General features: G+C 47.5%; 1 protein-coding gene across 1 annotated transcript in view; it reads left to right on the forward strand.

Moving 5' to 3' along the window:
- Window positions 1-8,904: 8,904 nt before the first annotated feature.
- Window positions 8,905-25,671, forward strand: part of Fstl4 (follistatin like 4) — a 433,128-nt gene continuing 416,361 nt past the window's right edge. The window contains exons 1-2 of the mRNA XM_032911962.1: window positions 8,905-9,189; window positions 19,238-19,373. Coding sequence (XP_032767853.1) covers window positions 19,248-19,373 — 126 coding nt within the window. The 5' untranslated portion in view covers window positions 8,905-9,189; window positions 19,238-19,247. The remainder of the gene's footprint in view (window positions 9,190-19,237; window positions 19,374-25,671) is intronic.

Below are 25,671 nucleotides of genomic sequence, written 5' to 3' on the forward strand. Positions count from 1 at the left end.
CCAGCGATGAAATACGAGATAATTAAGGGTGGAGAGACAGCAGGCCCACAACGCTGCTCAGAATTACCGTTGCCAATCTGTGAACTGCGTTCATCTGATAAGAATCCTCATATGGGCCCTCACGGTGCCTTTGGTACTTCAAAAACAGTGCTAAAAAAAAAAAAGGGAAGAAAGAAAGAAAATAGGGTGACAATTACATCTAATTTGGATTTGCATCTGAGAATAAAGCCTTTATCCACACCTACAATGTGACATTTGCAGAGTACTTGTAAATGGTGGCCCGGAATCCTTCCCTTCCTGTCATTTATAAATTAAACATAGAAATTATAAAAATAAAACAGTAGTATTTTAGGCGTACAAATGTAGAAATTTTGATTTTAATTTATTTTACTTTGAAGCTGGCTTTACTTTACATCCCAGACTGGCGTTGAACTTGATATGTGTTTGAGGATGACCTTGATCGTCTGATGTCCTGAACTGTTCCTCCTGAGTATCTGCTGGGCTTATGTGATGCGGGGGGCGGATGAAGGCTTTGTATTTGATGTGCAAGCATGTTACCAACTGTATGTCAGCCCCAGTCCCAGAATTTTAGACATCAGTTTTCGGAAGATCTCTTTGCCCATGATTAACGTTGTGTCAGTGCTTCATCTTTCCCTTTGCCACAGTATCACCTCTCGGTGTATCTGTCAGCAAGCTACACTTTCCTCATGGAATTTAGCAAAAGTCATCCTCTCTCTGTTATGGAAGACTACAGAACCACGATGTGACTGTGGCATTCATCTTCTGGCTATTATTCCTGACTTCACTAAAGCAAACTTTAGGACACAATAGTTTATGTAATACCCCGAGAGATTTAGTTGAAAAACAACAGATCCGTCTTCTGGGTGCATACTACGCCAAAATGGCAGGATTGTTTAAAAATGGTTTTGAGCAGGGTTGTAGCGAAAGACATTTGCAAGTCACATATGGCCAGGCAAGGCTGATGTGTGCGCACGCATTTGTCAGCTTTAAACATCTTGTCAAGTCACTTGCTGTGTACCCACTGTCTTCTCTGGTGCAGGGTCCTGGTTGGTTGTGGAATCCCTGTAACAGGAAATTGCCATAATCTGAAGGCTGGGTTGACATCTAAAACCTTAGCCCTTTGCCCCGCAGGGTGGCCTTGTTAAATAATGTGTAGGGCACAGTCCCACGTGCAAAGTAGGAATGCCTCCCATACTGCACTTCGTCAATCAAGTGATTTTAGTTTATACTAGCTTTTACGTATATTGATGTTGGGCCCTACCTTCGTGTTTCCCTTCCCCCCTTCGCTGAGCCTTTTAGCCTGCTATAGTAAGAAATTATTTACACCCTTGGGAGCTGCTCTTAGCCCCTGATTTGGGGCTGGGATTTTCCATGGCACCCTTCCTCCCCACCGAGCCTTCCTGCTTGTTGTTGTTAAGAAGTTGTTTATGCCCCTGATTGGGCCAGAACGTTCACCACACAGACCTTTCCTGTTTTCCTGGTTGGGTATTTTCACCTGCCTTGTTTTTCCATGGCTTTTGCCTCAGGTATATAAGGAGATCTCAGTAAAGCCTTGGTGGCCCTCGCTGAAAACTGGTGACCTGTGTACGTGTTTTCTTTCAATCCCGCAGACCTACGCCCGATACTCACACACTGGCGGCGCAGGCGCCGACATATTGGTATGTTTTCCTATAACTTGCAGTGAGAAACCGCTGGTTCGACTGATTTAGGAACCATGAGAAACCTAAGTCCCAAGCTTCCAAGTCAGTTAGATCAGTGGCCTCCTCAAGGCCTAGATTCTCACGCTTTCCTTCCTCGTCCATTCTTCCTCCTTAGGTCAGCACACCTGTTCTCAGGAGCACAGGGTGGTGGCCACGAGTAAACAAGACCCTCGTGACTAGTGAGGGTATCAAGAAGAGAAGCATCGAGCCTTTCTGGGCTTCTCTTTACCCCCGCCCCACAAGGGTTCTCTGCTGTACTTGGCTAATGCTGCCCCTCCCACCCCCGAGTTGATTGACTCATCACCGTGAGTGTTTTGGATGGTGCCGACGGTGGGCATCTGAACAGGAGTGATATGCTACAGGCAGGAAAAGACTAGAAGGAAGAATCTCGAGTCAGCGACAAGCACGTGCACACACATCAGCCTTGCCTGACCATATGTGACTTGCGACTGTCTTTCCACAGTGACCCAGTTCAAAACCTTCTTTAAATTTTAGAGTCTACCAAGGCTCTTCAGGATTACATGCGTGGGTTCCAGTTCATGACAAGGGTTTGTGATGAGGAGGACAAAAGAAATGGGCTTTCCACAGATCTATTCGAAGGAGCTGGATTCAGAGACATGTGTTGGCTGTAGTTTGTACCAGAGGCAGGATGGCTGTAGTGACCACAAGGGACCAGGTCAGATCTAGCTCTGCCATTTTCTAGCCAGTCAGTGGTGTTGGTTAGGAATAGGTGTTATCATTAAAGTTAGTGTTTAGGGTGAGAGTTAAAGTCAAAAGTTAGGGTGAGTGAGGATGAGGTGTATGGTTAGAGTCAGGGTTAGTATTTAGAGTTAGCATAAGATTAGAGTTAGACCTAGTGTTTGGGTAAGGGGCCAGAGAAAGTGTTGGGATTAAGGTTAGAGTTGAAGGTTGGGCTTAGGTTTGGGGTTTAGGGTTATAGTTAGGGTTTAGGTTCAGGGCTGGAGCCTATGCATAATCATGATGCTCATTTTAATATCTATTGTATGCTAATGTGATGGTAATAGTGGTAATAGTAGTAGACAGGACTTCGTCTCTCTTAACAGCTAATATCTGGCCTTTTCCTTTGTCTTCTACCATCTGCTCTTTTCTTATCTATACCGTAGCTGGAACAGCCTTTAAAGATATACCATAAATCGTGCCATTTTCTTGTTCAAAAACATCCACTGCCTCCCGTGACAGAACTCAAGACTGTGTGATCCTCAGGCCCTTGCCGAGATCTCTATCTTCCGCCTTTCCAGCCCGGTCCATGGCTGAGCCACTCTGGTCCAGTTGATATCAAGTCCCCATCCCTGTTCTGGGCCTCCGTCTAAATGCGCTGCCACCAGTTGCGCTCTCACCCTCCCTAGCTACTCAGCTTTCTGCTCTAAGCCCCTGCGAAGGCAGAACTTTCTTGGCTGCCCCCTAAGAAGGCACAAGGGACAACTAGTAGGTGCTGACGCTTGATTGAGGAGAACGATGTTGGTGGCAAACGTTTGAGTCCATATTTCCATTTTTACAAAGGCAGTTGGCTTTTGCTTACTGGTAGGCTCTTCTGTCCTCCCTCTCCTGACCTCAGAGGCTGTGATACTTAGTTGCATGGAAGTCTGAGTGTTTCATTCTGATTTTTTTTTCTTTTTCTTTTTTTCGGAGCTGGGGACCGAACCCAGGGCCTTGCGCTTGCTAGGCAAGTGCTCTACCACTGAGCTAGATCCCCAACCCACTCATTCTGATTTTAAAATACGATGTGCCCTGAATTCTAAGAGTAATAAGCTCAGTTTCCTCTGACCACTAGAACCTTTCTTGGGTTCCTTGTGCCATGATCTCTCTCCTGGGAGTTGATGGGGCTTTTGTCTCTGGAGCAGAATCATAGAGAAGGGCTTCCTTTTCCGTCTTCCTCCATGTTTTAGTACCCATGATGCCCCTGTTCATCTCCCTCCATGTTTTAGTTCCCACAATGCCCTTTCCACCATTATGTCTTTTCATTCATCCTAACTTCTGAATTGAAATCCCCCTTTACCCAATGGATTCTTCATTAGCCTTGCAATGTCCTTAATCACAGTTATCTCCAGGCCGAGCCTCCTCTTTACCTTCCTGCCGCTCTAGCTTACTTAAAGCAGCTGCCTAGGGTGGGAGAGATGGCTCAGTGGGCAAATGCCTCCTGCACAAGCATAGCAACTGAGTTTCAACCCCAGCACCAACAGAAAAGCAAAGCACGGAAGCATGGAACTGTTACCCAGCACTGGGAGCCAGAGACAGGTGGATCCTGGGGATTTGATGTTTACTCAGTATAATGGAAGTGACAAGTTCTGCATTCTGTGAGAGGTCCTATCTCAAAAACTAAGGTGGAAAATGGCAAGACACTCAACAGGGAACTTCTGTACTGTGTGTGAGCACACACACACACATACACACACACATACACACACATACACACACACACACTCACACACACTCACACGTACCATACACATACACACTCACACACCACACACACTCATACACACCATACATACACACTCACACACACTCACACACCATACACACTCATACACATCATACATACACTCACACACACATACCATATACATACACACTCAAACACACACATACACACTCACACACATACATATACATACACACTCACACACACATGCATACCATATACATATATACTCATACACACATACACATACCATATATATACACACACTCACACACACTCACACACACCACACACATTTACAATATCCCCACCACATACACACTCACACACACTAACACACACTCACACATACTTATACCACATATATACATTCACACACCAACATGCACACTCACACACACCACACACATACCATATATACACACTCAAACACACACATACACACTCACATACCACACAGACACACCATATACATACACACTCACACACACTCACACACACTCACACATACCATATACATACACACTCACACACCACACACACTCATACACACCATACATACACTCACACACACATACCATATACATACACACTCAAACACACACATACACACTCACACACACCACACATGCATACCATATACATATATACTCATACACACATACACATACCATATATATATACACACTCACACACACTCACACACTCACACACACACCACACACCACACACATTTACAATATCCCCACCACATACACACTCACACACACTAATACACACTCACACATACTCATACCACATATATACATTCACACACCAACATGCACACTCACACACACCACACACATACCATATATACACACTCAAACACACACATACACACTCACATACACTCACACCACACAGACACACCATATACATACACACTCACACATACACACTCATACACACACCACACATACACACTCACACATACTCCCATACCACATACACAAGCACACACACTCACACACACATTTGTGAGTGATTTTCATTTGGATTTATTATTCCTAGCTCACACCCTCTGCCTCTGCAGGACTCCATGAATGGTTATTGTTTAAGGAATCAGTGTTAACATGGACTTGGGAGGCTTTGACATCAGGGATCTTTTCAACGAAAAGTGATTTGATTCCACATCAACGTCTGTAAAGACTAGGAAATGGAAAATGAGGGCGTGACTGCTCCCAGGTACAGTGGCGAGGGACATTTACTGTAGATATGAAGGAGAAAACAGCCAGAGGCATCGGAAGGGATCGGGCTGAACCAGACCATGAAGGAGGGGTGTAGGATGGGGGTGGGGGGTGCAGTGGGAACGAGAGAGGAAGGGAAAGGACCTAGGAGCCAAGTGGCCAAGAGGCCACATAACCAAAATGGCTGGGTTATATAGGGAAGGGTAGCTGGGGGAAGGGAGGCGATGCTCAGAGGCTGGAGAGGTTGAGGGAAGGGGGCAGGGCGTGTCAGCCAGGATGACTCTGTGACAGGTACTTGCTGAGGGCCTGCTAGCCGGTGTCATTTTTGATAAGTTAAACAGGCACCTCAGTGAGCCATTTGTCCTGAGTTGGAGACCTTATAACTACTGTGATAAAGGCACAGGCATAGAAAGTGGTCTTGGAATGCTCTTCTAGAGCTAGAGAGTTGGCTCAGTGGTTAAGAGCACTGACTACTCTTCCAGAGGATCAGGGTTCAAATCCCGACAACCAAGTGGTGGCTCACGACCATCTGTAACTCCAATTCCAAGAATAAAGCCCTCTTCAGGCCTCCATGGGTACTGCATGTGTGTGTGTGTGTGTGTGTGTGTGTGCGCGCGCGCGCACGCGCGCTGATAAAACAATCATATACATAAAAATAAATTTAAAAATAAAAAGGAAAGTTCATTTCGTATGTCTGCCTTTCATTTCATCCACCCACAGCTTTGATGCAAGGGAAGAAAAAGCCGAACTCTCAAAGTGGCAGAGTAGACAAAGGACATGGGTGTCAAAAGGCTACAGAATATTAGTTGGAAGACAAGGAAGGAGGTGGCTCCTGTTTTCCTGCCTTGACATCTGGCTTTCCAGCCTGGTTACTTTCCCCATAGCCACTTTGGGATTGGTCCAGGGCAAATGGGGAATGCCCCGGTCTCCTCTATAATCTGAAAGAAACTAAAGGCAACGTATCCAGCTCAACTTCCATTGTAGATTTGTGGGTTTGGTAAGGAGCAGTGGGAAAGAGACTTAAAAGTCATAAAAGCTGCAGTTGCAGAGATGGCTCGGTGTTTAAGAACCAGCACCTTTCTTGCAGAGTTTGATTCCTAGCGGCCATGTCTGGTGGCTCACAACCACCTGTAACTCCAGTTCCCAGGCGACCTGATGCCCTCTTCTGGCCTCCTTGGGCACTTGCAATACATGTACAGGCCCCCACATATGCATAATTAAATCTTTTAAAAAAAAATAACACTGGTAAAGTAAAAAAGAAAAAAAAAAGTCTCTGTTAGTCTGGGCTACATAGTGAGAAGCTGTCTCAAAATGTAACAAAACAAGGGATGTCTAAACTTCTAGACCTCATAGAGTAGAAGTGTATTAATCACTTCCTTTTGTGTTTCTGAATCTGTATACTAATTCAATTAGTATACAGCTAGTGCACTAATACAATTCATGCTCAGAGCCCTTCTGCCCCAAATGTACTGAACTGTACAAAATTCAAAATTTACCTTAAAAACAAAAACAAAACAAAAAAAAAAACAAAGCAACAAAACTTCCCCTAGAATCCTAGTTAGCTAACGACAAGCAGTGTGCTCGCAAATCCTGACACAAACGTGCAAGCATCAGTAGGAAACATAGCTTCCTTCTAACCTGGGGCGTGCTAGTAAAACAAAGGATTACACCAGAGGAGGAGCGCACAAAGCAATTGGAATAGTCGTCCGAGTGTTGTACCTGAGGCTGCCTCTGGCTTGTTCGCCTCCAACCTTGCCACTTCACCTTCTCTTATTCCAAGGTGACTTGTGATCCCATTCAGGTTTTTCCGCTCAGTGGTCACAATGGCTCACCGTGGAGGTCAGCATCAGCTCTTGGGGAGTAATCCGAACATCTGTTTTACAGCATTTTCGTTCACCTTCTCCTTCCTTGGGAAGCATGAAGAAACCCAACATTGTTCAGAACATTAAACATCGGTATTTCTGGCCTTGGTAAGTCTGCAGGCCTTGACTTATATGTGACCTCTAGTTATTAAAAAACAAAAAACAAAACACCACTCTCCTGCCTGGAATCCTGCACTATGGCCACTGGGCTGCCTCAGCGACTTGGTGCTTAGAAAAGAGGGATCTGCCTTTCTCTCCACCTCAACTTGGAGAGCTTTGTGGTTTAGTCTCATCTGTAGATCAGGTATGCAAGTTCGAGGTTAGGGGTGGGTGGGGACATCACTTCTGTGTTCCCTGCCACCTGTTAGGGGCACTCCTTTTCTCTTTCTCAAGATGGAAATTGCACCTCACCTCCTGGATTCCAGATTTATTCAGAGAATCCAGCCTCCAGCCAGCCTTGGGGATTCATTCATGGAAGGCATCCGCAGAAAGAGCATCATTCTGGCCACAGCCCGAGGGCACAGAGAACACAGCTGCCTCTTTATATCTGAGTGCAAGTCTTGGTGCTTACAGACAAAGTCACAGCCGACTACAACTTGGAAGTCACCTCTGCTTTTTGCAGCTGAGAAGCAATTACAGCCTGAGTAGCACCACTCTCTGGACAGTGGTAGAAGGAGGGCTAGATCTTAGTCTGACAACCTGAGCAAGAAAGGCTATGTCGGCCCACTCACTGCAGTATCTCCTGGAACGGGCCCAGAGGTTTGCACTCAAGGGGCCCAATGGAAGGGCAGACTCTACCAACCCTTTAGTGTTTCCATACTTTTCTATTTAACTAACCTTATCTTCGGAAAAGCCCCCGTTGCGCACTCCTGCAATTGGGGAGAGATGACAAAGGTATGGAGGGGCAGGACAGAAAGCCACTGAACATCTCCACCAGCACAGCACGAGGCAGGACCTGGGCAGATGTGGGGTTAGATCGAAAGTGACAAAGGTGTTTGCAACTTAGCTGAGCATGTATGAAAAGCTTGTGTGTGTGTGTGTGTGTGTGTGTGTGTGAGAGAGAGAGAGAGAGAGAGAGAGAGAGAGAGAGAGAGAGAGAGAGAGAGAGAGTATTGGAAAAGCCAGAAGCCAAGCTAAGGTCTTAGGCCCAGGAGAGGAAAATGTCTTGTTTTAGGAACAAGACACTTTCCCGGTTCAGACAAGTCAGGTTTGGCAAATGTCACCTGTGAATCTTATAAGCGTCTATAGTTGGGAGTAAAGAAAACTTTGCTCTTTCACAGGTAGTTGGTTCTCAATGCAGGGAGGAGTGTCCTCAGAATTTTGCTCCAGGGACATCTCTCTTGATGCAGTGTACCGACCCGGTAAGGCTTCACGAGAAATGGCTGCTGATTGAGAACAATCCTGAGCTTTGAGCAAAGCACAACCTTGGGGGAGGCTGGCCCGGAAAAGAGCTTAGAGGAGAGGAGGGGTGAATAGGAAAACAGAGGCAGGGGGTTGTCACCTGCTGAGCTTCCTGGGAGCCAGGGGAAAGAGAGCTGTCCGACCCAGGTGGTTCAGGGCACGGGAATCCTCGCGCTCTGCGTGCGCGCAGGGCTGCTCTACACCTGCCGCGGGTCTGACCCGCAAGCGGGCAGGCGGCGAGCACAGGTGGCGGCGATTGGGCAGGCGGGGCCCGGAGGGTGACGTCACGGGCTCCGGTCCCGGCGGCAGAAATAGGGCAGCCGCGGCAGCGGTGGCATAGCGGCGGGCGGCGGAGGCTCAGAGAGCTGGAGCTTGGACTGTCTCTAGCACGCCGGGGGACCAGCCGACAGCCGGAGACGACCCAGCCGAGGACGCGGGGTCCCGGTCGCCGCCTCTGTCGCCGCCACGGGGCGCTCCCTCCCTTCCACCCGAGTCCGGCTACCTGGTCTTTCCCTCGGCCCCGGCCGCCTTAGGTAAGCGGGTCGCAGCTCAGGAGCAGATGCGGGTGTCTGAGTCGTGCCACCACCGCCAGCTCGTCCGGCTGCTCGCCGCCGGGGTCCCGACGCCCGCAGCTCCGCAGCTCGCCGCAGGGCCCGGTGCGGGCATTCGCTGGTCCTCACTGCCCACGCCTGGAGAGCCAAGTTTGCGCGCCTGGCCACGGGCACGGGACCACAGGGCCAGAGCTCGGCAGGGCCACCCTGGATGCGCTAGGATTGGGGGTTAAAGCTGGGGTACATGGGGTTTGACACTCGGGGATCAGCGGTGGGGAACGGAGCGATCCTTATAGGCGCGCGGGGCGCCACGCAGAACTGCTCTGGTTGAGCCCGAAGCTCGCGATCCGCACCGAGACCCTGCAGGTGCCGCTCTTGGGTGCTGAACCCCCGGATGGTCTCAGCCAAACCTAAGCGACAGACCCTGGCTCAGACCTGTGCCCTTGGCTGGGATCTAGAGTGCGGGGCGGGCATTCTCTGCACCTTTTCCCCCTCCGCTTTGCGGGGAAACTTGCATCCCCTTGTCGCAGCCAAAAGATAAGCTGCGCTTCTCCTGGCCCCCATTATCCCACGGCCCTCAGCGTAGGGAGCTCGAGAAGAGGGCATCTGGGCAGAACCCTGCTCCGGGGACCCTGTGGCTTTCATCCTGCGAGGCCACGGTTGCCAGTAAGCAGCTGCTGGAACCCATTGGGAAGTCTCTAGGGAGCAGTTTGTCCCGAGGACATTTAGGTTGGGGGATCGGTGCTAAGAGCGATTGTGCTGAGTGACTTCGGCCCCTCTTTGCCCCACCGAAGGAAGAGAGACCATTTCCAAGTTTCAGAAGGGACCTAGGAAACGGAGGCAGAGCGCTGCTCTTGGGGCGCATGTCGCCTGGAGTTTGGGTACCACTGCAGCAGGAGGCTTTGAGCACACTGTGCAGCTGACAAAGCCATGTCCCACTTGGCTTTCCGCATGCCTGCCACCTGAGGACTTCCTGTCCTGAAACTCTTGCAGGGCAAGAAACTGGCAGCAGTCGATAGAGCTCCTGATGCCCCGAACTTGACGAGTATCCATGCCGCCGTGCTTTGGTCTGCTCAGAGTTCCCTAGGATTTGCTCCCCACCCCCACCCCTCCCCTGGCCCCACAGGTCTTCATTTTCTCCCAGAGCTGGTCCACCTTGCACTGGCCAGAGGACTTCCCTCCAGATAACCGTCTTTTGACACTGATGAATAGCGCATCGGTAGTCTCCCCTCCGCTCCCCTCTAGGTGTCGCTTCCATCGAGGTTTCCCTGAGTGAAAAGCAGCGCCAGTAGCTTTAGTCTGTTGTCTTAGTAAATCTGTTGCAAGCTGGGCCTCCAAGAATCGTACTAGATACTCCCACCCGCGAGGTACCAAATCCACCCCCAACCCCCGTTATATGCCTTACGCAGAAATGGGGTAATTGTCAGCCAAAAACGTACACAATAACATCCCTTGACATTTTCTAGGGACGAAAAGGGGGGGATGAAGAAGACGTTAGGACTTTCCCAGAAAGCCCCCAAGTTAGATTCCTACCCACTAGCCACTGGTGACACAAGGGAGAATTTTAACAATCTGTTCTCATCCCTGGTACTGGCCAGTGTCTGTTCCAATCCCTCTGACTCTGAGGATAGGCTCTGGTGTGGACGTTGATGTGGAAAGCAAATAGGTGGGGAGTGACTAGGACTTGTGTGATACCATAGTCCCAGCACCTCTCCAGCAAACTCTTGAACCCCTCTGCCTTGCAAAACCCAGCTACTTCCTGTTTCAGGCATGTGAGAAGGGACTTCAGGTCCAGGTCATTCTGTCACCATCGGCTGAATGCTGGCTTTCTTCTTCCCATCATGGGATGCAACACCTCCCTCTTCCAAGAAAGACGTTAGCCGGAGCCAAAGGTCATCCAAGGAAAGGGTCCATTGGATATGATATATTAACACTTCTAATTATGTTGTCCCAGGGGCTTTTATTTTTTCTCTTAGAATTTGAGGTCACCAAGTTTTGTTAATTGCAGAAAGACTCTTCCCCTGAACTCCCATTCCCAGAGAGGGACTGGCTTGCTGAACTGGGCAATGTTAGGACTTTGATTCCCCAGGCTATGCCCAGCAGGTGCCTGAAGGAGAGAGGGACTTGGTCACTTACCATGCTTTTCCTTCTTTTTTAAAAAAGATTTTATTTATTATATATCAGTACACTGTCGCTGTCTTCAGAACACCAGAAGAGGACATCAGATCCCATTTCAGGTGGTTGTGAGCCACCATGTGGTTGCTGGGATTTGAACTCAGGACCACTGGAAGAGCAGTTCATGCTCTTAACCACTGAGCTACCTCTCCAGCCCCCTTTTCCTTCCTTTAAGGACTTGGAGGACCTATTTATTTCCTGTGACCTCATGTGGCAATCGTCTGTTTGACTTAATAGTCTGTCCTGGGGACTGGTATTGAATGGTTAAGATTTCCCAAACCTGCCCTAAGTGTCTGGAGGACTCTTTTCTCTCCAGGTCCCTCCTCCTTGCTGATGTGTAATTACTGTTTTTTCCAAACATGATGAAATTAGGTATTCCAAGAAAGCATCTCTCTTGAAATGTCTTGCCTCTTATTGCATAACATGGAACGTCAAACGGGAAAGCCACAGTTTAAAGGACATATTTAGGAGGCGTTATCTGAGGGTTGGACAGATGAGGGTGATTGGAAGCCATAGGAGAATGTGTAAAACTTCAGTTCCAAGGTGAATGCCATCAATTTACACATTTCGCATGGAATAATTTAGATATCCAATTCACCAATTGTTGGGAAACCTATAGAGTTCATAATTAATAGAAAATTCAACTTAGGGCTGGTGAGATGGCTCACTGGGTGAGAGCACATGCTGTCAGGCTTGAGTTTGAGCCCAAGATATCCACGTAGAAGGAGAGAGCAGACTTCTCCCAGCCGTTGTCTCACTTTTACACACACACACACACACACACACACACACACACACACACACACACAAACACACACGCGTAATGAAAAATGTAGTTACATTGTGCTGCAGTTAGCTTGATACAAGCTTATCTTCTCCAGGTTTGTATTTTAGGGGCTATTTGGGGGGGGCATTTGACTGTCTTTTCTTTTTCCTAAGACACAAATCAAAACTGGAGTCTAAACCTTTCAGCAGAAATTATGACATAGCCACTGGTTTCAGGTTGAGCTTGGTATGGTCGCCCTGTCCCCAACATGAGGCAGATACACAGAAGAGGATGGCGGGGCTCAGGGCCTCCCCATGTGATTACTCTTGGTTGACTGTCAACAGGGCCTGGTGTAAAATATAGTCCGATTCAATGCAGGTGCCTCCAGGGTCCCAGACCTGATTGCTCTCTCTGAGGCTCTACCAAGTCATCTCTGTGATTTCTAAGCCATTTGCGTGTGACTAATCCATAGCGACTGGCCTGGTAACGTTCCCGTGTTCCGGAAAAGAGGTCAAGAGAGAAAGAGAGCTGATGAGCAGCGTCCCCAGTGGCTAGCATTCCCGCCCATCCTGAAAGGTTTGGTTACAGGAATAGACAAGACTTACCTTAAGCGCATCACCTGTGTAAGACTCTGGCCACTGATCCTGCACAGTTTACATGTTAGTTTGTGGTCTCTGGGTTAGGGAAGACCTTTTTCCCTCCCCTCTCATAAATTCATACTAGGTTGAGGCTTTCCCTAATAATTCACATTTTTAGTCATGGCTTTTCAACTTCCTTCAAAAAAGCAACTTGGCATTTGGGATGTTGCATCACAGTAACTTGTCATAAGTCTACAATTTTAAGCGCAGAAAGAGAGCACAGACGCAAGCCTCTCTTACAGTGCAAGTCCTGTGGTTTGCACAGAGAGGCTGCAATACTGACAAGTACAAACAGGATCTGGATGAGGATGCAAATCTGAGGATAAGAAAGCAGACAGGTGTCCAGGAGGTGGGATGCTGGGTCAGAGTCTAGGTCTGTGTGGTGGCTCCAGAACGTCAATGACTTGCTAAATCCACAAGAGGCAGGGTGGCAGCACCTATCTCTTCCGGTTGTGGGAGAACGTTGAGGACCAGGTGGGGACCAGAGAAAAAGGTGAAGCGCCTCTCTTCAGATTAAGATGTTTATTGTGCCAAGTGACTGCTGCCTTGAGTTGATTGGAAGACGAGACTGTCTCGGCTCTTTATAGGAGGCCCGAGGGATTCCATCCTGGTGGAGTTGTAACCAGTGTTTGGGATCTGGCCAGGACTGAATGAAACATGCAATGAATGAAGGGTAATCTCTGAAGGAGGCCTCGGTTGATAGTCAGAATCTGCAACTGTATGAAGAGCTCATCCCCAGTCCTATGATGGAGGAATTCTTACTAAAGGCCAGCAAGGTGATTTAAATCGAAGCTTCAATGAGTTCAGTAACAGATTGACTTTCCCAAAGTGACTTGTGCTCCCTGGAGTTGGAGGAGCATCCTTACCTCCTAGAAATCTGTGTGACTTCTCTTGGAGAGTGTGCCAAGTTGAGCCCACTCTGGGAACCAGGTGCAGAAGGGTGACAGCTTGGCTCTTTTCCTTTGCTCTGAATCCTTGGCCACAGTCAGAGCCTTGACAATCAAAGGAGACTGGCTCTGGGTATCTGTCAGGGGCAAGAAGGGACTCAGGGTTCAGGACCTCCCTCCCAGTTTGCCTTTCGTAGGTGGACTGGGTCCTATGAAAAAGAACTGCCTACCAAGGTTACAGATTGGCAAGGGTGGGGAGGTATTGATGGACAGGTCATACCAGAACCACCCACCTACTGATTTACATGCCTTGTAAGCTTTGGCAGGGTACTTAGCCTCCCTGTGACCCTGCCTCTCTTGTCATTAGATGGGGAGGGAGGATAGTCACTGCCTTCTGCATGGAGATGAGGCATGCCGGTAAAGCAGATTGAATAGTACCTGACACATAGTAATTGCTATGTAAGTGTTAACCAAATAGAGAGTCTCTATTTGGTTATTAGACAGATCATCAAAATTGATATAGACCCAATATTAATTCTTCTTTTTATTGACTGAATTGTCATAAAACTCAAGTTGAAAATTTTTTAGGCTGTTGCTGCTCTAGATGTAATGAATTGTCAATCACCCTGTGAATACAGTGACATCCAAGACACATCCACGGTGCAAATGAAATCAGCTAGTGGTGGCCAAACCGAGGCGCATTTTACAAAGAAGCCGCGTAGGCTTCCTTAAGCAGTTGGTCTGGCTCACGTGTCTCCCTGTCTTCAAATAAGGTCTTAATAAGGAGTCTCAATGCGAACTGGATAAAGACCGGTACCAGCTTTAGCTACAAAGGCTGGTGCTGGGGTCGGGATGTCCTGGAACACCTCTCAGAATCCAGCCCCCTTAATGCCCACCCTCTGGGCCTGCTTCTTAAATGAAGCTACATGGTGCTTGCCAAGACAATAATTGAAATGAATGGATTTTATTTTGATACTATCCATTAATAATAAAACACCAGACGTAATTGGTCTTAGATTACTAAGCAAATTGGAAGGAGAGCTGGCTTTCGTGGCTTGCATATTTCTTAATTCCAGGAGTCGACAGCTGTACATTGAGTAGGATGGACTTTGATTATCTCTCTATTTTCAGTGGGTTTGGGCAAGGAGGCATGACAGGGAGGTAAGCAGACCTTTAAACACAGGCATTTCCCTCACAAGCATTATTTGCTAGTAGACTAAGCTATCAGCACATTTAAGAAAGAACAGAGAGCGTAGTCTTTCTCATTCTAGCTCAAATTACTAAAGTTAGCTCTTAAAATATGCAGAAGTCCAATAGCTGCCATCTGCAGTCTCTGCAACATGGCTCCAGGTTCAAAAGAGGATAATTCACGGAGAATACGAAGCCGCCCTATTTATTTATTTTAAAACAAAACAAAACAAAACAAAACAGGATGGTTGCATGGGTTGCACTGTGGGAAATATTCTTTTCCAGCCCTGCCCATAGGGGTTCTTCTCCTTCCTCCTTCTCATCCCTCTGAGCTCTGCCCGTCCTCTGTACAGAGTCAGGCAGCCGGCCACTGGTTCATATCACAGGCCTGGAGCAAGTAGCAGCTGAAGCCACACTATGCAAAATGCACATCAGGTACAGAGATGGTGGCCTTGCGATGACAGTCGCTGGCCACCTGGACTGCCCCCCTCAGCTCAGCTTTGCCCAGAGATGTCAAAAAATGAATGGCCGAAGAAAGAATCAGAGAGATGGGGGATTCTGGAGACCTTCTCTACAAGATAGCTATCCCTGGCCACCTTGTCATTTCATGAGCCAGCGTGTGGTGTCCCACGCTTTCCTCTGCCTTTTCTTCCCAGTGGGCATCTGTCTCACACATGGGGATGCAGGCAGAGAAACCTGGTGTACAGCACAAGTGGCTTTGTTTGGTGGCCGTGGCCACTAATGACTGAGTGATGGCCCTTGTCTAGGTCAGAGATTTGTATGAACTCCGGATACCTTTTCACCTCTTCCATAAATTAGACCAGATACTTACTGATAATAAATCTTAAAGACTTATACTCAGAAAGATTTAAGTATTATTTTTAAGTATTTGTATACTAGAGAGCAGGTGCCTCCCACCACACCTCAGGCCCGAGACACTAGATCCCCCTGGAGCCTGAGTTACAGGTGGTTAAGAGGAGGCTGCCCTGAGTATCAGATGCAGGTCCTCTGCAAAAGCAGTGCGCGCTTTTAACCACGGAGCCATGTCTCCAGCTCCCAAGGAATTTATTTTAAAACAATTCTTTAGTATGCATGCACTTCTACTATTTGTCAAAGAGGAATGTAAATTTGCATACCCGTGAGATGGATGTATGTGCGCGAGGAATTAAGTTTTGGCGTGCATTCGGTACTGCAGGAGGAAGAGCATCTTTGGTGTTTCTCGGGGCTGATTAATATTTTGATTTTATAATTGTCAGTATTTGAATACTGTGCCACATAAATACATAATACAAAAATGGCAGAAGGGCGCTCAGGACCGTTTCAGAAACAGTTGGAAATTCTGTCCTGCTCCCGAGCCAAAATTCTTTTTAACAAGTTTTATGAAATTCCAGCCAGCAACTCAAATAGCAATTTTAAAAATCAAACATTCTTACACAATACCAGCCAGATACATATACTCATTTGATGCTGACGTGCTGAGGAATGATGGTAGGAAAATACTAGGAGACTTTGTCTTCTGTAATCAAACCATTATGTTTCTATCCGTAAGAGCAAAAACCTTTGTATGCTCAGTGGAACACTGTGGTTTAGAGCGTGCAGTCCTCTTGGATCGGCGCCAGTAGTGTTCAGGCACTATTTGGTGGCATGCGTTGGACAGTGTGAGGTGAAGTGTCGCGTGCTTAGGGCCAAGGCTGCCGTGAAGTGGTCATTACATGGTAAGCATTGCCAGAGACCCTTGGAATACAGGACATTTGATCTTTAGTTATTTATTGGTTCTATACTTTACTGTTTATGGAATTCTCCCATTGCCCAATTTTTAACAACCCCTCCTTCCAAAAGGAAACACTACCTAAGCCCCTCTGAGGATGCGACTCAGAGTTTAAAAGGCTGAGGTCCAGAGAAGGCATCATCTAAGGCTGTTACGTGCGTATAAGGGAAGGACCCCTCAAGCTACAAGGTGTGAATCAGATGTAATCTAGCCTTCAGGCCAGGTCATCTGGGATGCTGGCCTCTAGAGAGGCCTATGCGTTTCCATCTCTGTGGGCCAGGCCAAGACGTGGCATGGAGAGCCTGCAAGTAAATACCATCAGAACGATGGCTAACATACACTCACAGTGAACACTTAAAAAGTAAAATGGTGGGCCAGCGAGACGGCTCTGCAGGGAAAGGCACCTGCCACCAAGCTTACTGACCTGAGTTTGATTCCCCAGGAACCACATGGTAGAGGGACAGAACTGACTCCTGCAAGTTCTCCTCTGACCTCCAGCATATACCCACAGCGCACACACACACACACACACACACACACACACACACACACACACACACACACACACACAGACATACACACAGACACACAGATACACAGACACACAGATACACAGACATACATACACACACACAGACACACACACACACAGACATACACATACAGACACACAGACACACACACACACACACAGACACACATACACACACACACACAGATATACACACACACAGACACATACAGACATACACACAGACATACATACACACAGACATACATACACACAGACATACACACAGACACACAGATACACAGACACACAGACATACACAGACACACACAGACAGACAGACAGACCCACAGACACAGATATACGCACACACATACAGACAGACACACACACAGAGACACACACACAGACATACACACAGACACAGATATACGCACACACACAGACACACAGACACACACAGACACACAGACATACACACAGGCACACAGACACACAGACATACACACAGGCACACAGACACAGACATACACACAGACACACAGACACACACACAGACATACACACAGACGTACACACACACAGACACACAGACACACACACACACACACAGGCACACACACAGACATACACACAGACACACACAGACACACACACACAGACACACACACAGACATACATACACAGACACACACTTAGACATACACATACACACAGACACTCAGACATACAGACACAGACACACACTCAGACATACACACACACACACACACACATACACACACACACTCAGACATACAGACACAGACACACACTCAGACATACACACACACACACACACACACACACACACACACACACCCTGTAAAGTGCAGATACTCAGAGCAGTCTGTCCTTCCTACATCAGCAAGGCGCTTTATTTAGCACATGAGGTTTCCTGAGCACTGCTCACACCTCAGTGTCCCTCTGCGCAGGCCTTAGTCTCTGGTCACCTTGAATCTCCCCTTTAGTCTAGGACTTGAAGACCAAGTGAGTCTCAGGGACCTCACTGGCATCAGCTGCTTAGATTCTGCTGCAAAAGCTGAAGTACCAGACCTTATGATGCTATTTTGAAGTTCACCGTTTTGTACCGACATGTAAGACATAGAGACATTGCTATTACACACTTAATGTCGTTCCTCATCAACATTCCCTCAAACGTGTTTATTTAGTGTTTATGTGTGGGGTATGTATGCCATTGTGAGACAACTTGCAGAAGTCAGCTTTGGAGGATTAAACGTAGGTGGTCAAGCTTAGCAGCAACCGTCATCACTTGTTCCGTCTCCTCTCCAGGTCCTCCTCAGCATTTCCTAAACTCCATGTGCATAGCCCTAAATGCTCTCTCAGGAAATTGGGGCATAGATGTGCCCAACAGATGTGACTCAGCTGACTCACCCTGCCTGTCCTTATAGATGTGGTGGCTGGTGACATTTTAAATGGGACATTATCTAATGGCTTACACTTTCAGAGTTTGACTGTGTGCCTGGGAACCAGCTCTCTCAGCTCTCAGAGCACTCCTGTGAGGACTATAATAATACAGCCCCCATTTTACAGACCGTAAACTGGGGCCTAGAAGTAACGCTGTCATTTCTCCCAAATAAAACCGAAGGGTTTGTCCTATATTGTATACTTAGATGAGTCTGATTCTTTGAGTACATGGGTGTGCATGTGTGTGGTTGTATGTGCATATGGATGCAAGATTTCAACTTTGGGCTTGATTCCTCACCAGCCGAACGTCTTGAATTTTTTTTTTTTCTTTTTTGAGAGAGATTTTTTTCTCACTGGTCCTCAGCTGACCAATTAGGCAGTGCTGACTGACCAGTGAGTCTCTGGTATTTGCTGGTCTCCACCTTCCCAGTGCTGAGATTAGAGATACAAATTGTCACTCCCAGCTTTTTATGTAGGCCTGCAGTTCAAACTCAGGTCCTATACAAACCATCTTCCCCTTAGGTTGACCTGATTCTGCATACTCCTCAACACCCCTGTGTGTCAACACCCCGTGACCTGCTGTGACTTCCTACTGCTTTCCCTTCTGAGCTTTTATTGTTTTCTCAACAGACTGGACAAAATGAAACCAGGAGGCTTCTGGCCACATCTCGCCCTACTCGGGGTCTCCTTGCCTGCTGTGCTGGGATGGATGGACCAAGGAGCCAGCAGAAGCCCGAATGTGGTTCTAGGGGAGTCACAGGCAGAGGTATGGTCCCGGAACTACCAACATGACATTTCATACAGACTGCTTCTCTGTGTTACAGTGTCCGAGTGTCTAATTTTAGATCAATTAGACCACTGTGCAAATTCAAATTGCAGTCCTTTTCCTGGTAGTGGACAGGAAGAGACAAGAGGCATTGTGACAGGTGGGCTATGGCTCTGAAGTCTCTCATCAGAGAACGCACATCCCCACACCGTGCTTTTTCACTACACATTTAGGGACCCACAGAGACCCTCCCAGGACTGTCTTCTCTGTGTATTTAATAAAACTTTACAAATTCAGACTAATTGGGGGGGGCGCACGCCCATGCGAACTGATGAAGTATTTTAATGACAAAATATGTCTTAGAAAAGGAAGAGGCCACTCTTTGGGTATATAGATAAAACAGAACCAAGCTGAGAAAGAATTGGCCAGCCGAGGTCCTGAGGGAGACAGCTTTAATGAACAGATAAGAATGATTAACGGCATGCTAGGTGTATATAAATACTTCTAAAGAGCTTGGGAAACTCTCAGGAGCCTCCCCCGAGGGCCTGGATGTGCTGCTAATTGCTTAGTGATCTCCAGTCTTAAGTGTCCTACACCCTAGCCCTGCTCTAGGCAGCAGGCTCAGCGAATCTGGGGTGTCTTTATGAGTTTGGGGGTACATATGGAATGTAGGGTATCTTCAGAAAATGCCTTGCATAGGTGCTGAACTTTGAAAAGTAAGCACCCCTTCACTAAAGCCACCTGGGATTTTTCTCCTTGCTTGGAGGAGCTGAGCTCTTATCAGGGCCTTCCCAGGCAGCCACGCGTCCATTGTCTTCCCCTGATACACGCAGGATCCTTTCTCGCAGGATCCTTTCTCTGTACCTGTGTGTCTGCTCCCGGGGAAGGAGAAATCAAAATTACCTGGGGGAAAAAAGTCAACATTCCCGAGAAGCGGATAAAGGAACACACAGTGTGTGTTAGGATTAACGCATTGTTTGATCAAATGGCACCAAGTTCTCTTTCATTGTTACTTAATTGTCCTGCGATCCCAAACCCAGGAGCCTTACTCTTCAGGGAGTTTCGGAAGTGATTTAATGCGCAGCTCTTCTGCCGAAGTTGGTGCAGCGTGATTTTGTCTCGAGTCGATGATTAAATAGAAACACCATCGCTCCTGTCTAAATCTATGAAAGACATACCTTAATGTTGCTGTGGAAGAGCGTCTAATGGCGGCTGGGCTGGGCTGGTGAGAGCCGTATTTCCCATGTGGGAAGGGCTTCATTTTTATACTCATATCCCCAAGGGGAAACCATCACTTAAGCCCTACAGATCCATCCTTGAATATTGAATAGCAAAGCAAACAGGCAGGCCTTACGGGGAGCTTACACTCCTGAAGGTGGGGGCTCCTTGGCCCTCTTTGGCGAATCACTTATTTCAATTAGGAGGCAAGCCAATTAAAGTGGGATTTAGCTGGTGGTAAATGGAAGGCAAGTTAACGTCACCCAGAGCCTCCTTACATGACCTCTTCATGTAAGCCAGTGCCTCCTGGCTCTGTGTAATGGCGGGAGAGGCAGGGGCTGCACACTGGAGGAAGGACGATTTCTCTTTGGGGTTATTTGCCCCTCACCCCTAGCTCCAACTATTTCTCCCACGTCCAAGAATGTCACTGGCTGCTTAAGGAAGTGGGGGAGGGGGGCGAGTGTGACAGCAGTCTCCTGGAGGCAGGTGCCGCTGGCCATCGGTCCTACCTCTCAGCCTCCGGGCTGTAGCTTTATCTTCTGCTGTGCCTTAACTCATTGAGCCCGCTCCTAGCTGTGATTAATGAGAGGGTCATGCTAGGTGGGCCCAGTCCATGGAAATTGAGGGTGGCTCTGGTCAGTGTTCAGCTACCTGGAGCAGAGCATTTGCTATAGCGTGGGTGCTTGCGGACTTGGGTCATGCTCTGAATGCCTCCCCCTCAACCCCTTATGGTATGTATGTGGAGCCTGCCTGTTCATATAGCATGCTGAGGCCAGAGCCGGACATAGGGCATTTTCCTCTATCGCTTTCTGCCTTCTTCCTGCGAGACTGGGCCTCTCACTGCACCTGGAGACCGCTTCATCCGTTCTATTCAGCTGGGCTAGATGGCTGGCAACCCCAGGGATTCTCAGGCTTGCACAGCAAGTGCTCTCCCTACCCGTGTCATCTTTTCTTAATATGTGTACCATTCTGCCCTGCCTCTAACCCAGCCATTCTCAACCTGAGGGTCTGCATCCTTGCACAGGGGTCGCCTAAGAAACTATCAGAACACACAGATACAGTTCATAACAGCATCAAAATTACCGTTATGAAGTAGCCACCAAAACCCTTTTATGGTTTGGGGGGGTTCATTGAAGAAACTGTGTTAAAGGGTCACAGCATTAGGAAGATTGAGACCCACTGCCCTAACCTAAGCCCTGGGTTCTGACTCCTTCTCTAGAGCCTTCTTGGACCACTGTTAATCACGTATGGACTTGTTTTCTAAATACTTAGTCTCTGAAACAGGATTGATTTGCTCATTTTTATTTATTTATCTGTGTGTGTGTGTGTGTGTGTGTGTGTGTGTGTGTGTGTGTGTATGACAGACAGAGAGACAGAGAGACAGTCAGACCACCTAGAGCTGGAGTGATGGGTGGGTGGCTGCTGGTCACCTGCTATGCGTGCTGAGAACTGAACCCAGATCTTCTGCAAGAGTAGCGAGTGCTCTTAACCATCTCTCCAGCCCCTCTTTGGTCCTTCTTTTCTCTTTTCTTACCTACATACTTTTATTTTGCACACAGATGAAGCTGATCTTGTTTATCTTTCTCTTCCTCTCAGTGTTTTACTAATTTTATGAGCAAAACGGAGGTCTCAGGTTTTTTTTTTTTTTTTCTAAGTCAATCAAAGCTTGAGGTAAAATCCACTATCTGTCAGGAGATCACCTTGGTTCTTCCAAAATTCATACCGGAACAGAACTAGGTGGGTGGCCTTTCTACCTGCATACAGGTCTGTGTGTTGTGGGGCGGTAAACAGGGTCTTCTTCTGCTACCTGGGAGCAGCTTGCAGTTTCCTGGTTTGCTCATTTTATTTATTTGCCTCTCTCTCTCTCTCTCTCTCTCTCTCTCTCTCTCTCTCTCTCTCTGTGTGTGTGTGTGTGTGTGGGGGAAAGGAGGAAGGGAAGGAGAGGAGAGAGGGAGGAAGAGAGGGGGGAGGGGAGGAGGGGAGGAGGAGGGAGGGAGGGGAGGGAGGAGAGGAGAGAGAGAGAGAGAGAGAGAGAGAGAGAGAAAGAAAGAACGAACACGAACAAACGAACGGGAGAAGGGAGAATGAACGAACCTAGGACTAGATCCCAGAGAGTAATCTTACTGACTGACAGTGAGGTTGCTCTTGAGGGTCATGGCTTCTGGATAGTTTCTTCTTTGAATTGTGGTTAGTCATATTCGTGACTCACTGTCTAAGGTGTACTGTAGTCTTCTGGAATCTTCCTCTGGTAGTCTTCTTTCTGTGAAGGATCCAAACCAATAGAGTTTTCATGTACACGAGTGTGTGTGTGTGTGTGTGTGTGTGTGTGTGTGTGTGTGTGTGTGTAGACTAGTGATCAATGTTGGGTGTCTTCATCGCTCTCCACCTTATTTTTTGAGATAGAGTCTTTCATTGGCCTGGAGCTCACATCTATCTTGTCGGGCCAGCAAGCCCCAGTAATAGGTCAGGGCTCTTCTCTATACCTCCCCAGCCCTGGGACTGCAGATACATTTGCTGTTTTAGGTGCTTATGAGATGTGTCGCTGGTGTGTGTGGTACCTGTTAAATACGACCTGACCCGTGTGGGTTCTGGGATCCAAAGTCAGATCCCCATGCTTTGACCGCAAGCACCTCAACCATCTCCCCAGCTCCAGCAAGAGTACCTTTTGATAAACTAAATGCTAAATGGTTTTCTGTATGCTTTCCCCCCAGACAATAGTGCTTCCAAAAGCAACCAAGATTGTCTAAGGTAGTTGGGAAGCATTAATAAGGTTTGACTTGTCTTTAAAATTATTGGAACAATTATTTCATTGCCCTAAAAGTAAATGACCAGTGGATCAGTGTGTGTGTGTGTGTGTGTGTGTGTGTGTGTGTGTGTGTGTGTGTTCACACACATGCACAAATACATATCCTGAAAGCAATTACAGCCAGTGTGAATTTTAGGAAATTATTGTTTATTGTACAAAGACTGCAGTTAAAATAGCTTCCAAGAGTTTTCTGTTCTACAGATGTGGGCTGGAAGCGCAGCTGTAGGGCTGTAGGGTGTGCCTCTTCCTCACAGCTGAGGGGCAGAATGCTGCCTGGAATGCTAATGCCATTCTGGATGTAAAGAAACCATTCTGAGGTAGAATTCATTGGAACCTTAAGATCTTGTAACATTGCCCTCTTTCCCCGCCTTATACCATGGCCAAGGTAAGCTGGTCACCCTTGATCCCCAAATCTGAAATCCAACATTAGGTTAGGTCAGTTAGGGGCCAATAGGACTCCACACATAGAAAATGCCACACCTGACTTCATGTGGCAGATTGCAGACAAAACGGCAGGCACGCTGACAGAATCACACAAAACTGCTGCAGGGCATGGGGAGACGGCTCAGTGGTTAAGCATGCAGAACGCACTTTCAGAGGACCCAAATTCCATTCCTGCCACTCATATGGGTTGGCCCACAACCACTGGTAACCCTCAGCTTCCAGGGGATCAGATGTCTCTCGCATCCCTAGACATTGCCCTTGTGTACCTATGCACATGTATGCACACATGCACATACATACACACATGTATGCATGCACACACATGCATTCACAAGCACACACATACACATAATTGAAAATAAATATTTTTAAAAAATTCTGCAGGATGGATATATATATATATATATATATATATATATATATATATATAATGAATTTCATGTTTTGACTTGGGTTCCATACCTCAAAGAGTTTATTATATAGGTACAAATATTCTCAAATTCTTCCAAATCTCAAAAGCAAGCCATTTTTGATTCCAGTAATTTCAGGGATTTTATATGATGGGCAACTGAGACATCAGGAGAGTATGAAGAATGGCGTCACAGTAGCTCCCAGAGAACTGCCATCTTCTTGCAGAGTGGGTATTTGAGGGGTCTCTCAGTGAGTCCTGGGTGCTGAGTCCCATTCCCAGTGTCTGAATACGCATCCTTTGTGCACTCCACTTGGTTCCATGCTGTGTCATCACATACCACATAACTATACATGCAAGACAGCACTGATCCCTTAAAACTGTGCCTCAGTGCTTACAGACCAGCCCTAGGCTCGGAGGTCAAACTCATGTTTCAGCATTTAGCAAACTCAGAGAAGAGTCTCTGAGGAACAGATATGTGAATGGGAGTAGCTGGCTCCAGCCTACCCCAAGGTCCAGACCCTGTAGTGGTTTTGAATAGGTTTGGCCCCCATAGACTCATGTGTTTGAATGCTTGGCTCATAGGGAGTGGCCTTGTTAGAGTGGGTGTGGCCTTGTTAGAGTGGGTGTGGCCTTGTTGGAGGAAGTGTGTCACTATAGGGGCAGGCACTGTGGCTCACAGTCTCCTTCCCCTGCCTGTGGATCAAGATGTAGAGCTCTCAGCTCCTCCTCCAGCACCGTGTCTACCTGCATGCCACCGTGCTTCTCGCCATGTTGATAATGGACTAAACCTCTGAACCTGTAAGCCAGCCCCAATGAAATGTTTCCCTTTATAAGAGTTGCCTTGGTCATGGTGTCTCATGACAGCAATAAAACCTTAACTAAGACAGACTTGAAAACACTTATTTTACACTACCTGGCCCCTTACGCTTTCTACAGATGTGGGCCACAGATATAGACTGTTAATGACCACTTACATCCCTAACTGGACCTGTCACTTTGCAAGTCGGGATAGTAATAGTCTCAAAAGTCACGTGTCTTATGGTTCACGGCAGCGCTTCCCACCCTTTCCAGGAAAGTCCCTCCTGGGAGAGCAAGGGAAGAGGGATGGGCACCTGTGGAAGGTGAGGGCCAACCTTCCACGTGTCCTCTTATCCTGCCTCTGCCCTACTTGTCCTCTCTGAATAGGCAGAGGTCCAGGTTGGGAGCGTAGCACGGCCTCCCACCTGCAGGCGAGTAAGTACATCTATATAGTTTTCAAAGAAAGGTGTGGCAGCCAGTCCTCCTAGGTGTGTCCCTGCTTGTGTGGATGATGCCCTGTCCCAGTACCTCCTGAGTTTCTGTGTCTTTCAACAGCCCAGGGCCTTCTAAGGTGCAGTTGGTCTGGCCTGGTCCTGAGTCTGTTTCTTACATGCTTCAGG

Source organism: Rattus rattus, chromosome 9 (genome assembly GCF_011064425.1).
Source record: "Rattus rattus isolate New Zealand chromosome 9, Rrattus_CSIRO_v1, whole genome shotgun sequence".
Taxonomy (NCBI): Eukaryota; Metazoa; Chordata; class Mammalia; order Rodentia; family Muridae; genus Rattus; species Rattus rattus.